General features: G+C 49.6%; 4 protein-coding genes across 4 annotated transcripts; 3 read left to right on the forward strand and 1 right to left on the reverse strand.

Moving 5' to 3' along the window:
* Positions 1-1561: 1561 nt before the first annotated feature.
* On the forward strand, positions 1562-5396 carry JR316_0001852 (uncharacterized protein; the record flags this gene model as incomplete). Its single annotated transcript, XM_047887650.1, has 11 exons — positions 1562-1625; positions 1694-1708; positions 1772-2103; positions 2158-2283; positions 2330-2434; positions 2483-2795; positions 2856-3472; positions 3554-3628; positions 3684-4888; positions 4952-5021; positions 5097-5396. 11 exons carry the CDS (start codon positions 1562-1564, stop codon positions 5394-5396), a joined length of 3222 nt encoding a protein of 1073 aa, XP_047752573.1.
* Positions 5397-6529: 1133 nt separating this feature from the next.
* Positions 6530-6876, reverse strand: JR316_0001853 (uncharacterized protein; the record flags this gene model as incomplete). Its single annotated transcript, XM_047887651.1, has 2 exons — positions 6530-6646; positions 6709-6876. The coding sequence occupies 2 exons, from the start codon at positions 6874-6876 to the stop codon at positions 6530-6532; spliced, it is 285 nt and encodes a 94-aa protein (XP_047752574.1).
* Positions 6877-7160: 284 nt separating this feature from the next.
* On the forward strand, positions 7161-10370 carry JR316_0001854 (endoribonuclease ysh1; the record flags this gene model as incomplete). The annotated part of the gene is made up of 11 exons (XM_047887652.1): positions 7161-7357; positions 7426-7471; positions 7528-7619; positions 7676-8254; positions 8315-8504; positions 8714-8860; positions 8938-9087; positions 9144-9398; positions 9493-9634; positions 9715-10037; positions 10107-10370. 11 exons carry the CDS (start codon positions 7161-7163, stop codon positions 10368-10370), a joined length of 2385 nt encoding a protein of 794 aa, XP_047752575.1.
* Positions 10371-11097: 727 nt separating this feature from the next.
* JR316_0001855 (Notoamide biosynthesis cluster protein M') lies at positions 11098-12897 on the forward strand (the record flags this gene model as incomplete). The annotated part of the gene is made up of 6 exons (XM_047887653.1): positions 11098-11271; positions 11332-11375; positions 11543-11927; positions 11980-12383; positions 12442-12487; positions 12541-12897. 6 exons carry the CDS (start codon positions 11098-11100, stop codon positions 12895-12897), a joined length of 1410 nt encoding a protein of 469 aa, XP_047752576.1.
* Between the last annotated feature and the right edge of the window lie 665 nt (positions 12898-13562).

Genomic DNA, 13562 nt, shown 5'->3' on the forward strand with positions numbered 1-13562 from the left:
ATCACTTGATACTAGCACTGTTGTCTTTTGGTGGATGCTCTTTTTTGTGTATTTTATTTGTATTATTGAATCGTCGTTTATGAAAAGCAACGTTTTTGATTTGATTTGATTTGGATTTGACTTGGATTTGGATTTACGTTTTTGCTTATATGTGCGCAGTGGTTTACCTTGTTAACTTGAATATTTCTTGATTTTCTTCGAAGTTTGACGTCGACTGTTTGCCCTAGTCCTATGGTTTAAATTCGTGTTCATGTTAATTTCAAAGTGACTTGTTCTATTTTTGGATTTTAGATGTACTTGGATTGAGCCACTTATTGGTACCGACGGACTTGTCAGGTTCTTGAAAGGAAACGCGAGGAGTTGGTGATAATTCTGTCATACATGGTAGAATTGGAGACTTAGAATGAGAAGTGAAGTGGAGTCAGTCAGTCAGCCGTTTTTGTAGTTGAACGAGATCTTTATTTGGAGTTTTTGTTGGAGATTTGGAGCTTATTCATTTATTCATTTATTCATTTGGCAGTTCTCTTCCGTCAGTATACTACTTGACATTAAACTTTGGATAATTGTATTACAGTCAACATATGGAAATGATATAGACTGTGACGATTATGGAGCTGAGTTAGGGGGAGGGGGTTGCATGCGCGCGAGATGTTCTAGGAAATTACCCCTTCAAATAGAATTGCCACTTCTATAGTATAATATACACATATACACGGTTCATAAATTATGACAATTATAAGTACTATAACACGAGGTGCATCAAGGTTTTCGAGTACTACGAGTACGCGTACGCAGCGTACGCGCACTTTAGGAAACGGAATTCCCAATTTGAGAAAAAATGTCTCACCTCGATCGCGGCGCGTACTGTCTGTTTGGGGAAAATGGGTTACTATATGAGGGAGTGCGCGCATTGACCTGGAAAGCGGACGCAGCTTGCGGCGAAGGGGTCGATTAATTAGAAGCCTCATTGTGTGAATTAGGGGCTATGAGAATGTGGATCGCATGGAAGCGGGTTGCAAAGGGAATGGTTACGGAAATGTTTGCATTGTGAGATGCTCTCGCTCGTTGATTTCGTACATTTTGGCCTCGAGGCGCTTAACGAGATGTCTTCATGGACGAACGAACAAAAGCCTTGAAGCGATCAGTGATTGATGGCGGTGCGCCGGAGGCGCTGCTAGTGTTTTGTTTGATTTAGAGGCTATTATGATATAATTTGATGTTATTTGTACACTGTTCGAATTATTGTGATGCCGAACAAGGCGAGAGTCCGGAATTAAACCCCCTGCGAGGCTCTCCTTGTTCAACCCCTTTGCTTTTTGCTTTTCTGTCCTGCGATATCCCCTCTTTGCTGTTTTTGCTTTACTTTGAAATCATCTATACCACGAACGAACATCTCATCATCACAATACCGACGCCGCTTTTGATACCGACTCTTTCACTCACTCACTCACTCACTGGCACAAGACGATACGAAGATTACTTTTGAACCACTGCGATACCTTTTGACCTACCGAACAACAACTTTGAATAACAACTACTACGAACTTTGAGAGACGGAGATATGTCTGTACATGAACAAGAACCGGGCGTGTTCCAACGCCTGCAGCTCCGATCTGCCACTCCGGGTGCGTATTGCCTGCCACTGCTCTCCAAGATACCCCAGCGCTGATGACATTACTTCTGGAATCTGCAGGCCCCAACGAGAAAGGTACATCGCACAGCCCGCAGCGCTCGCTTCTGAGTTGGCAATGACTGAATTCTATATGTATAGTGCTCAGCTTTTTGGAGGGCATCGCGCAGTCGGGCGAGGAGCTGGATATGACGCCGCCGCGGTCGATGGTGGATCCGGACGAGTACCGCAGGCCCGAGTCGGTGCACAGTGGTGGAGGCCCGCCGCCTGTGATATACTCGCCTGCGCCGCGGAGCAAGGCGAGCGACACGCTGATCAACCCCGGGCTGGCGGGGCTCGCGTACTCGCCGCGCAATAACGGCGCGAATGCCAAGTTGAACGGACACCTGCTGGAAGTGGAGAATGGGAGGGAGAACGAGGATGTTGAGTCGAATGTGCAGGATGGTGTGCGTTCAGAGCTGGGCGAGCCTGTGGTATGAAATGACACTCGTTTTTTTCGTATGGTTGTTGATTTGGAGGATGTGCAGCGCGAACCTGGGCCGAATGACCCGCCTGGACCGAAATACGAGTCGTATGACTCTGGCCCGTCGTTTGGCAACTTTGGACCGCTGCCGCAAGAGGGCGGAAACCCGTACGCGCGGGGAACGTGGAATGTAAGTGGACAATTGTATGTCAGAGACTGTACTAAAATAAAAGCAGCCTGTATGGACGGACCTGGTGAACAAGGAAGCAGCAGGCGGGCTGACGTCAGCGAACCCAGGCTCACCCCGCCAGAGTGCAGCAGCAGCCGTAGAGCTCCCATCCGTGCGTGAGAACGTTCCTGTCTGTCCCCAAATATTCACTTCTCTCCAGTCTCCCAAGAGCACCACCAACAACAACAACAATCGCCCGTGGAGCCCCATGTCTGCTCGCTCAAAGCTCACCCGCGCAACTGAAAAGGGCACTGTCTATCCTCCTCTTCCAGAGAGCAGATTCGGCGACTTTGACACTCAGTTCGACGGTCCCAGTTCGCCTACATCTAAATCACGTGCGCGTTCCAAGGCGCCCTCTATTTCACCCTCGGATTCCCCCACCGCACAGGGCCAGCGCGTCCAGCTCTTTGCGTCTCCCAAGCAGCAGCTCCAATCCTTTGCAAACGGGAGCACCAACGGCAATGGAAATGGCTGTACGTAACATGGCATTCTTCGTCCGATCCGCCATCTGATAAGCATGTTGCCCTTCATAGCTCGTTCCCCGCCACCGGGCTCTCCCATGGCTGGCCATCAGTCGCGTCCTTTTTCGCCCTATCGCCATGCACCCACCCAGGAGGATCTTTTGAATGCCGCGGTGCGCGGTCGAGCTCTCGTCATCCCCCAAGAACCCCCTCTTGAAAAGGAGCCCTCCGTCGTTTCTTCAAAGGCCCCCTCCAAAGCCCCTTCCAAGGCTCCCTCGTCCAAGATCCAGTCCCCACAGAGCAGAGCAATGTCACAGATGGAGGGAGGCAGGCCACCGTCTAGTGTCGGTTCGCGTGTGTCCAGAGCCAGTCGCGCCGAGCAACAGTTGCAGGACAGGAATCAGACGCCTACACCACGGTCGCCTGTGCGCACACATTCGCCGGACGGCTTTGACCCGCTCGACCCTGAGGAAGCGCGTATTGTGAACGAGGCCCTCGCGCGCACGCCCCGCACGTCCGTGTATGCTGCCCCATTGGAGGAGGATGTTGCGGGCCATTACCATGATATGGAGCTCTGTGTGCTGCTGCATCAGGAAAACGATCCTAACCAACACGAGTTCGTGAAAAAGGCCCTGCGCAAGGCTGTCCGTCAGCGGATCAGGAAACTGGGTATGAAGTATGACCATGAAGTATGTGTTTTTATTGTGTTTTTGGGGAACGTGGGCGGGGTTGTATTAAACTTTATTTGTTCTTTCTCTCTTTCTTTGCAGTCGATTAAGCAGTACAGAAAGTCGTACCACGATCATGATCCCAGTGTGCATCTCCGGCAAGAGTATGCTTCAGATGTAAGCCTAACACTTATCGTCGCTAAAGCGCATATATTTACATACCCATTCCCAGGACACGCCACCGCAGTGGGCAGCGGACCTGAAGCGCGAGATGGTGCTCATGCAGCAGCGTATTGAGAGTCTCGGGCCGAAGATCGAGAATCTCAAGCTGAGCGAGCGCGAGCGGTCCTACATTGGCGCGAACGGCTCGCGGTTCGCGTACGAGCCGGACGAGTCGACGCGGACGCCGATGACGCAGACGGTGAACATCCAGACGCAGCCGACGGGCACGCTCGCGGACTCGATGTACCAGGCGCCCGAGACGGAGCTCGAGCATGAGGATCACGAGGTGTTGTTGGATGAGGATGGGAATGTGCTGCAGCATCATCGGCATCATGGGTATGAGGAGGAGGATGAGCGGGATGATAGGACGGAGACGGAGACGCAGAGGCGGTATCATCATCATCATCACCCGCACACGGATGGCGAGACGAGGAGTGCGCCGAGGAGTATGTATGGGATGTCGGAGGTGGGCAGGGACGATTCGCCCGGGCAGCAGTACCTTGAAGAGGAGCTGTACAAACTTACACAAAAGAAGCAGGGCAGCCAGCTGTCGCACAAGTCGTGGGAGGTCGCGCAGCATGATATTGACGATGGCGACGTGTACGATGAGCAGGATGAAGGTGTGGGTGTGCCGACGATCCCGGATATGAACGGCGAGACGGAGGGCGAAGGCGCGTATGGAGGCGAGAGGTCGAGCTCGCCGCCGTTACCCGATCTGCCGCCAGAGGCGATACGCGATATGGAGGTCCGCGCGCAGGGCCCGTGGAACGCTGTGGATTATAGTGGCGTTGGTGATACGACGCAGCAGACGCAGCAGAACCAGCTCGCGCCGTGGCAGCGGATCCACGCGCGCTTGTTGAATTGGGCTATCATCTGGCCGACCTCGGAGCTCGAACACGCGCTGAACAGCACAACGCGCGGACAACAAGTTGACGAAGTCGCGCTGAGCATCTGGAGCACGCAGGCGTATAAGCGCTATGTCCGTGCGAAGCTGACGGATAGTCCAACGGGCAGTGGTAGTGCGGTGGTGGATAGGCTGTTTGTGCCGCCGAATATGGCGGATGCGATTAGCAATGCGGTGTTTAATGGGCGGCATGGAGAGGCGAGCTCGATGCTGGAGAGGTTGTGGACGCCGTTTGGGTTCACGGGTAGTCCGAGGTTGATTGTGGTTCTGGCGAAGCATAGGTCGGATCCGAATCATTGGGTTGTGCATCGGTGAGTGGTTTTTTTTTTCTTTTTTTTGGGTGGATTCGGTGTGTTGACGCCTTTTTTTGTTAGGTTCTCGTTACCGGATGGCGCGTTGACGACGTACGACTCGTACCCTGAACGCACGCTCCCCGATGGTCGAGTACGTCTTTCTTGCTTTTTAAACCTTGTAATTCGCCCCATCTCATGCCTTTTCTTTTTTTTTCCCCACTCACAGCCTCTGGGATGGTGGTTCGCCATCCGCGTCGCCTGGCCCAACGCCAACTACCCCTCACCCGACCACCTCGTACAAAAGATGGTCCGGCTACACCGCCCACTCCAGCTACCGATCGACAACTCGGTCGCGGCTGCGGGTATCTGGCGCAATGTGCTGATGGGATCTCGAGCGGAGAGGAGTGTGGATTTGGAGAGGTTGAGGGATTTGATTAATACGGAGGTGAAGAATTTGAAGCAGCGCAAGGTGTTGGGAAAGTTGTCGGTTGGTGCTGCTAGGCCTGCGTGGGAGGATATGAGTTAGGGTTGGTTGGTTGAATTTTTTTTTTTGGGTGGTTGGTTGGTTGAGTGGGTGGTTGGTTGGACTGAATGTGGGTTGTTGTTGTTGTTGTTGCTGCTGCTTTAGATTCATTTTTTTTTTGTTCTTATGGGGTTTTTTCGTTTCATCTTTGTTCAGTGACCCCAAATTGCTGCCCTCTGCGTTTAAATTTCCTCAAAACTTCTTTTTTCCTCTTGCCCTTGCACTACCCTTGCCCTGCCCTGTTTGTTTTGTTGTACATACTCAAAATTTGACCGGTGACCCATTGGTGTATACTTATTGTACGAGCTGGAATTCTCTCTACCTCTCTACCTCTCTCTCTCTCTTTCCTTCTTTCTTTCTCACCTCTTTCTCCTCTTTTTTCGCGTTTCGTTGTTCTGCTGCTACTGCTGCTTTGTGATACAGATACACAGATACAGACTTCCGTTGGGGTTTCATTTTTTTCTTTTGTTTGCTCCTTTTTTTATGTAGTTATGTAGTAGTAAGTAGTAGTAGAAGTTTAGTTGGTACTTTACGATTTGGAATGAATGGAATGAAATGATTTGGATGAATGATTTTATTGGTTGGGATAATTGAATGTTGTGTGATTAGATTCTATGTACACTACTACTTCAAGTTCTAATCTATATCTATGTTGTGATCTACGCGTTATCAGGTAAAGGTAGGTGCGATTGTTTGTGCGGTGGAGTGTAATGTAAAATAGTTGTGGTTGGTGAACCGGTGATGGCTTATAGGAATGTAACCTTGAAAGCTTGGAGTGGTGCTTTGAAGGAGTTGACAAGGCCAGTGGGATTGTTGGCGTGCTTGGCTGAAGTTATCGTCCATCTATGGTCTGGAAATTGAATAGCCCGTGCTTTGGTCCGCGATCGGTGGTAGACCTCATCGGCTGGCTGAGCGGGGCATTGGGGTAGGGCGCTGAAGTAATTGCGCGAGCGAGAGTTCGAGTTGCGGAAGGTACCTCGAAGATTTTCGAGCATGCAGGCCGGACCGAGCATCCATCGAAAGTAGAAGTTTTAAAAAGCAGTGGATTTCTGAATTCGAGTGGATGTGTTGATGTCTTTTCTGCGCTGGATTGAATGGGTGGTATGAATATGATGTATGGGTTGGGTTGGGTTGGGTCATAAGTTGTTCAGGGTCGTGGTGAGATCGGAGAGTGATTGGGATACGTCCATTGTAGCTGCTGGAGCGAGTTGGACGGTAGGCGGTAGTCTGGGATCCACGAGCGCGCGTAGTTCCTGATTTAGAAAGAAATGGTGTGGTTAGTTCATGCATTGTTTTGGTTGAGAGGAGTACTGACGGAGTGTACGGAGAGCGCGTCTCTGTCCAGCTGTTCGCGGAGGTCCTCGATGCGCGATTTGTTCGCGGACAGGTGCTTTTTCTTCAGCGCGTGCTTTGCGTTGGTGGCTTGTCTAGCTGTCGCTGTGGATTTTTTGTTGGTGGGTTTCGTGCGTTTGCCTTGAGCCATGGTAGTCCTTGATTTTTTTGGGTATACGGTATAGAATGGACAGAGGTCAAAGCACAAGACAAATTTTTGTTTTTCTGACGATGGGCTACAAAGAAAGAAATTGGATTACGTAAACAAAGGACTTTAGGACCACTTGCAGCCACGGCTGGGTTCCATTTTCGAACCACTAACTGACTTTTGACTCAATACCGCGACTTTCAGTTGACTACCTGCTCCGCTGGTTGACGGAAATCCAACATTATCAAGACGCTGAAGAGCATAGCGAAATCGCAACCTCGCTCCCTATGGCCGATACACCTACGCTCAGTGTGACGATGCTCGGGGCGGGCCAGGAGGTCGGGCGCTCGTGTTGCGTGCTGCAGTACCGCGGGAAGACTATTGTGTGCGATGCGGGTGTGCACCCTGCGTACAGTGGGATGGCGTCGCTCCCGTTTATTGATGAGCTGGATTGGAGTGAGGTGGATGCGTTGCTTATTACTCAGTAAGCTTTTTTGGGGGTTTGATGTTGGTTGGACGGTGTTGTTAATGAGATGTGTGATTATTTGAAAGTTTTCATTTGGACCATGCTGCTGCTTTAACGTATATTACGGAAAAAGTGAGTTTTAGAACTTGTTAGGTGTTGGAACGAGGAATTTACTGTGTCTTGATTAGACGAATTTCCGAGATGGTAAAGGAAAGGTGTACATGACGCATCCGACGAAGGCGCTACACAAGTTTATGATGCAGGACTATGTTCGCATGGGGTACGTTGCGTGTTTTATATCATTTTGCAAAGCTTACTTTACATTCGTCTTTACAGTTCATCGTCCTCAGATGCTTTATTCTCCCCCCTTGACATGACCATGTCTCTCGCCGACATCATCCCCGTTTCCGTGCATCAATTAATCACAGTATGCCCTGGAGTATCGTTCACACCATACCACGCCGGACACGTCCTCGGCGCATGCATGTTCCTCATCGACATCTACGGCCTCAAGATCCTCTACACAGGCGACTACTCGCGCGAAGAGGACCGGCACCTCGTCAAAGCTGAGCTCCCACCCGTGCGCCCCGACGTGTTGATCGTGGAAAGCACCTTCGGCGTACACACGCTCGAGGCGCGCGAAGAGAAGGAGCTGCGGTTCACGAACCTGGTGCACTCCATCATTCGGCGGAACGGGCACGTTCTGCTGCCCACGTTCGCCCTTGGCCGTGCGCAGGAGCTGTTGCTCATTCTCGAGGATTATTGGAAGAAACACCCGGACTTGCATAATGTGCCGATTTATTATGCGTCGAGTCTGGCGCGCAAGTGTATGGCTGTTTATCAGACTTATATTCACACTATGAATTCTAGTATCCGGTCGCGGTTCGCGAAGCGGGATAACCCTTTTGTGTTCAAGTATGTGTTTTATGTGTTTCATTCGGGTTGGTTACTAAAAGAACATTTTTGTCTGTATAGGCATATCTCAAATGTACCGCATACTCGTGGGTGGGAGAAGAAGATTGCTGAAGGGCCTCCATGTGTCGTTCTTGCTAGTCCTGGTTTCATGCAAACGGGGCCAAGTCGAGAACTGTTTGAGCTATGGGCACCAGACTCTAGGAATGGGCTGATTATAACGGGATACTCTATCGAAGGAACGTTGGCCAGGGTGAGTTTCCAAACCGGTTCTGTATTGCGTATCTACTGCTACCGCGCTGGGAAAGACCCACACCGCGTCTCATGTACATACTGTTGTCGCTTTCAATGGTCATTTGTTTTTCTCTCTCTTTTTTTCCCCTTCTCTCTCTCTCTCTGCTTCGCCCGATGTCAGTTGGCACGAAACTCAACCACACCCTTTTTCCTTCCTGACCGCTATAGGACATTATGACTGAGCCTGAAGAATTTACGTCGTTGAAAGGGGTGTCTATCCCGAGAAAAGCGTCTGTCAATGATATCTCGTTCAGCGCACACGTCGATTATTCGCAGAATTCGGAGTTCATCGAGCAAGTCAAAGCTCAGCATGTCGTATGTCGCCCGTTGTTAACTTTGTTTTTGCCTTTTTTGTTGGTTAAGGGTTGTAATGGATTCTTTTTTCTTTTTAGATTTTGGTGCATGGAGAAGAAGGTGCGATGAAGCGGTTGAGGGCGGCGATGACCTCACGGTTTAAGGAACGAGATGAGGATGTCAAGATCCATTCACCGAGGAATTTGGAAACCCTCAACTTGTCTTTCCGCGGTGAACGAATAGCCAAGGTACGTGTATCTTATCTCATCCAGTACATGGTCCTATTCTCAATATCTCGCATTAGGCTATCGGTACTCTAGCAGACAAACCGCCCCAGGCGAACCAGGTCCTCTCGGGGCTGCTCGTGGCGAAGGATTACTCGTATACCCTACTTGACCCACGCGACCTGCGCGACTTTGCGGGGCTGACGACGTGTACGCTGACGCAGCGCCAGAAGATCGTGCTCGGTGTTGGCTGGGCGCTCGTCAAGTGGCATTTGGAGGGCATGTACGGATCGGTGGACGAGGGCGTGGATAAGGACGGCGTGCCGACTATGCGGGTGCGTTTGGGGCTTCTTTTTTTGTTTTTTCCGTTTTCATCTTGCTTATTTTTGAGGATTGATTGATTGATTGATTTTTATTTATTTTGGTTAGGTTATGGGCGTCGTTGATGTCAAGCATACTGGAGAACATGAGCTCACGCTCGAGTGGGAATCGAGCTCTAGCAACGATATGATCGCCGACTCGACGTTAGCACTTATCACGGGGATCGACAAGAGCCCGGCGTCTGTGAAATGTAGGGTTTTTTTTTGGTTTTATCAAGTATCTGTTGAGAAGGCGTTGACGTTCGTACTGATGCTTCGTTTGGTGATGCAGTGACGAGCCAGGGACATTCGCACTCCCACTCCCACTCGGATGCGAACGCGCCGCATTCGCATTCGCACCCGCACGCGGACCCGGAGCCGGAGACGTCCTCTGCGCTGCGCATCCAGCGCCTGGCGATGTTCCTCGAGGCGCACTTTGGCGATGTCGAGCTGCATATGCCCGACGCGTCCGAGGTTGACGCTGAGGAGGAGGCGGAGGCGGAGGGAGAAGAGGAAGACGGCCATGTGCGTGAAACCGACCGTGCGCGCGCACGCGAGCCGTCGTTCCTTGTTACCTTGGACGATGCACAGGCGAGGATTGGATTGATCACGCTTGTTCGTTTTTTACTCCCCTTTTTCTCTCTCTCTCAAAGGATGGAAAGAGCTTATTGTATTAATTTTTAGGCTGTTGAAAGTTCCAGCGAGATGCTGAGGAAACGCGTAGAGGCTGTGCTGGATATGGCTATTACTACTGTCAGCTCGCTGTCCGAGTCGTTCGTGTCAGGCGGGCCCATCGTAGCCGAGGACTCCACCGCAGCCGCAGCTTCCTCGCCCACCGCCACCATGACTGACGGGGCAGGTGAAAATGAAAAGCAAGCTACACCTCCTACTGGGGAGAGCGGGAATGGTGATGCCGTGGAGCCCGTTGCGGGGCAGAGCGAGGTTTGATTGAAAGAGATATTATATTATACACTTACACTTACAATATGCTTGTAAAACTGTCGCTGTGGACCTTTGATGGTGTGTAGCTGCTGGACTGTACTTGTACTACTTAATGATTGGATATTAGGATATTTCAGAAATGAGCATTCGAGCATCATATTAGGACACGAATTGACGCGAAGTTGGTTGTATGATCGAACCAGGGACGCTTTGCCAAGTACCGCGTGCCGATGGATCAACCAATCTTGGAAGAGACAATGCGAGTACAATGCAATCTTCATTTCGGAGGCGCATCCCCTCGAGGCTTGATGGATCAGAAAAAGGTAGGTGGTGGACGCAAACTAAACGAGAACAAGCGCGGATCGGGGCCGAGAGTTTACGATTCATTTCGGGACCCCTGAATTTGGAAAGGGATCAACGCTAAACAAACGCCAATTTCGGAAGGGTGTGATTGCTGCTAAGTTGATGTGATGTGCGTAAAAGGGAGTCCTTGTTTAATGGTGGAGATTTCCGTCCAGAGAGATATAACAAGGGTATCGTTACAGGAACCGAACACTGAAAGGATGCATTCGTCGAGGGACGCGGGCTGGAATTGGATATTCAAGAGCGTACTTGTTGCGCGGGGTGGTATAACAGGTTAGACCGTTTGCTGAGTAGGCAAAGACCCAAGTTTGGCTTCCCCACCCTCGTTTTCTATCATTATTTTAACCAACTATTACGGACCAACACACGCATGGATGACTCTCGTATGTTAAACGCTGGAAGTTTTTCTCCCCCAGAGATTGAGCTGAGGGTGAGGTCGACCGTCGGTCCTAATACACTCGTTGATATTTTGGAACTGCACTCGGATGGAGATTGGACTGTGAAAGAGAAGTTGGGGTCAAGAAGGTTCGCGGAATACTGCCAGGTGAGCATTATCCGTGTCCAGCGTGGTTCGTACACTTAATTTCTATATGTTGATTAACAGGGGATTCGAAAACTCGAAGGCAAAGTGCCGACGGTACGGTTAATGTAAGGTGTTAATTGAGCTTTTCTTCAGGTCTTTGTCTGATGGTTGCATTATCAGATTTCTAAACGGCGAAAGCGGTAGCGACGGAACTTCTTGGGAGCATGAATATGCCATCGCTGGCTCTCTGTTCCACGCATGCGGCACACCTTTGCATTTCTTCCATTCTCAGACTCCGTTTGGGAGCTCTCCCGGCAGAGCTAGACGGTCCTCTTCTGGATCATTGGGTGAGCACGAATGTACCTTCCACTTCAGCTGTAACTGATAATCACTATGGTGAAGACGGCTTCTTTCAAATTTCGGACAGACTGAACACTTCAGACTGGAAGTTGTGCCAGGTCTGGTTCTCCCAAAATTTGAATCTGAATGCCACCTCCAACTACGTCATGCATGGCGTTCCTTTGGCAACTCAAAGATACATCATGGATTGGGCGAAGGCCCCCATTCGATGTAAAGAGCTACTTCTTCCACTTGCTATACCTGGCGTCGTAGTGAGCCAGTTTGTGGTATCTTTGTTCACCGAGTATGTGGCTATTGATAATGAAACCCACCGATACGTAAGTCATCGTTTTTATAAGCGCCCGGCTGTCAGAGTTTACTTTGATGTAGGAAACCCGCTCTTTCTCAAGCAATTGGAAGACAAACGAGGAGCTCGATGTCAAAAGGCTTCTCTCACAATCCAAAACTATCAAGATGATATTGGCCTACGCTGAAAGATGTCGGAGGACTTGCGAATATCTGAACGCGTCTTTGGAGAAAAACGCGGACTTGTTCACGCCTGCGGAAGCTGGATACTGGGGCCTCGAGAAGGCGAAAGAATCTCTAGCTGGGGCTTGCTCGCGGATTGACGACCTTACTTCTGCTGCGACTACTCTGGATGAGCGCATTAAGTATCTGATTCAACTTGCGTACAATGAAATTTCTCAGGCAAACAACCAAGTAAATTTGGATATCGCAAAGCTCACTGCGAGCATTGCGATTGCGGCTCAGCACGATAATTCTTCCATGATTACGTATATCTACCACTATCTACTCGGAAATTTTTTGTGACTCTGACAAAGCGACCTCTAGGATGGCGGCCGTTACTATGTTCTTCCTACCCGGTACTTTTGTTGCGGTTAGTAGTCCGTCTCTGTAGTCATAACATCGAACTGACCCGAGAAAGAATAGACCCTATTTGGAATGAACTTCTTCGACAAAACCAATCAGGGATCTCTTATGCTGGCCTCGGAGGGATGGGTATTCCTGATCACTACCATTCCTTTAACCATGATCGTCTTCCTTATCTGGTATTTCTGGAAAAGGTGGCGTACTACGAAAGCAATGAAAGGGCTAGCGATGTCAAGCATCACTGGCCCCGAAGTCGAGGTGCTTACGAATCCGAGTCCAACACCCATTGTGCTGCCCCATTCCAAACTTTGGCCGCTTGTCTTCTATAAAATTAAAACATTCCTTAGATCATTGGGTATGCTGCCCCCGATTGTAGAAACTGATGTGGAAAAGGGAAGTTTTTGGCACCCTAGTTGACAGAGTGGGCATGTTCTTTCCCCCTTATTTTCTCTTTGTTTTTTTTTATCTCATTCGTTCTTAATTTGTTACCATACTGGCCGATGAGCCTGTCCGTTCATTACTTGTAGGATACTTTTATTATTGTAGTTCTAGTGTAATATATCATACATTGACACTTTATGAAGTGCGTATTGAACATAGTGACCATTAATTGAGCCGTTTGGATACGTCAACAAAATAGATGCTGACATACTTCTAATTCAGGCGGTTTGGGATATCGTGAACGAGCGTGGCGTGATGAGCAAAGCCCCAAGGTTGAATAAAATAAAAAGGGCCCAAGTCCAATTGTTTTGCTTGTACATTTACAAACAAATCCAGAGGCGTAAAGGGAATTTAGAATGTCTAGCAGAAACCGTATATCTGGTGGTGTCCAATCGAAAAGGTGGGAGGGTGTGATGGCTTGAGTGACAATTGGTCTGCAGAACAGAGAACAGTCGTCTAAAGAGAAAGCGAGGGATGGGAGAATAATAACTTATACGCAACAGGGAAAATGGTATAATGCAAGTGAATGCTGGTATGTAAAGAGTGACAAAAAATGAGCGAAGAAGTATCCGTTGTGAGCCATCCGTTATAAGCCGTCATGTCATGATGAGTGTTGAATGTATCCCATGTAGTGTAAGATT

This window comes from Psilocybe cubensis, chromosome 2 (assembly GCF_017499595.1).
Source record: "Psilocybe cubensis strain MGC-MH-2018 chromosome 2, whole genome shotgun sequence".
NCBI lineage: Eukaryota > Fungi > Basidiomycota > Agaricomycetes > Agaricales > Agrocybaceae > Psilocybe > Psilocybe cubensis.